The 1,295-nt window shown below is 53.7% G+C and overlaps 2 protein-coding genes across 2 annotated transcripts in view; one reads left to right on the forward strand and one right to left on the reverse strand.

Moving 5' to 3' along the window:
* VOLCADRAFT_96077 (uncharacterized protein) overlaps positions 1-442 on the forward strand; it is a gene marked incomplete at both ends in the record, with an annotated part of 8,227 nt that extends 7,785 nt beyond the window's left edge. The window contains one exon of the mRNA XM_002955127.1: positions 352-442. Within this exon, the coding sequence (XP_002955173.1) occupies positions 352-442 (91 nt within the window). The remainder of the gene's footprint in view (positions 1-351) is intronic.
* Positions 443-739: 297 nt separating this feature from the next.
* Positions 740-1,295, reverse strand: VOLCADRAFT_96078 (uncharacterized protein; the record flags this gene model as incomplete). The annotated part of the gene is made up of 2 exons (XM_002955185.1): positions 740-907; positions 1,005-1,295. 2 exons carry the CDS (start codon positions 1,293-1,295, stop codon positions 740-742), a joined length of 459 nt encoding a protein of 152 aa, XP_002955231.1.

Below are 1,295 nucleotides of genomic sequence, written 5' to 3' on the forward strand. Positions count from 1 at the left end.
CAACACAGACACACACAGACACACACAGACACACACAGACACACACAGACACACACAGACACACACAGACACACACAGACACACACAGACACACACAGACACACACAGACACACACAGACACACACAGACACACACAGACACACACAGACACACACACAGACACACACACAGACACACACACAGACACACACACAGATACACACACACAGAGACACACACAGAGACACACACACAGAGACACACACAGAGACACACACAGAGACACACACAGACACACACAGAGACACACACAGAGACACACACGAGGGCACGTGCTGCAGTGCAATCTGTGCCTTGCAATTTGTTTTCAGGAATATCGTTGATATTGCAATCGTGTCATATCGTAGTTTCCTCGAGGGCATATCACGAAACCTGCTCATCCGCCGATCGGTACCTTTCTGAAGTCGTGACATACCACGTATCCAGGCACTGACAGTTCCTCTCATGGTGTCTGCCCTAACATACTTTGCGTAGGTTGGCTGGGGCCGTCCGTTCCAATGGTACGGCAACAAAGAGCTGGGGTACGGAAAATACGTTACCGTACAGATACCGTCACAGATAACTACACCTAACAGCTCCCTAGCAGTGGTGCTGAGCGGCCTGCAAGATTATGAAGTCTTGTTTCTCTCTGCACGCATCAATACACCACCATTCGATTTGCCCTTTAAGAAACAGGATGACGGTGTGCCGTATCTGCTGCTACACAGCTACGCTGGTACAGACAATAACGTGACTAGTTTGTACAGGCGAACTTTCCTGGAGGGTCTTGCACGACAAGGCGAGGTAGTTGAAGAGCGAGACAGCGGACTGGTGGCGAGGTTTGAGCGATGGGATGATGTAGACGGAAAGCCCGTAGCGACTGTCACACTGTGCAGGAGAAAGAGTGACAGCGAGCAAGTCTGCGGAGATGGCTTGGATGACGATTGCGACTTCTATCCGGACGGGAGGGACAATGACTGCTCACCCCAGCCGTCTCCACCTCCAAGTCCACAACCACCACCACTGCCACCAAGGCCTTCACCCCCACGATTACCACCATCACCTCGACCACTACCACCGTCACCTCGACCGTCACCATTACCACCACCGTCACCACAACCACCGCAACCACCACCGCCACCACCGCGGCCTCCATCACCACCGCAAGCTCCGCAATCACCACCATCACCAAGGCCGCCACGGCCACCACCACCACCACGGACCCGTTCCACCAAGGGCCGTTAAAGCCGCTTCCAGGGGGATGCAGTTGGACCAT

This window comes from Volvox carteri (genome assembly GCF_000143455.1).
Source record: "Volvox carteri f. nagariensis unplaced genomic scaffold VOLCAscaffold_49, whole genome shotgun sequence".
NCBI classification, from domain to species: domain Eukaryota; kingdom Viridiplantae; phylum Chlorophyta; class Chlorophyceae; order Chlamydomonadales; family Volvocaceae; genus Volvox; species Volvox carteri.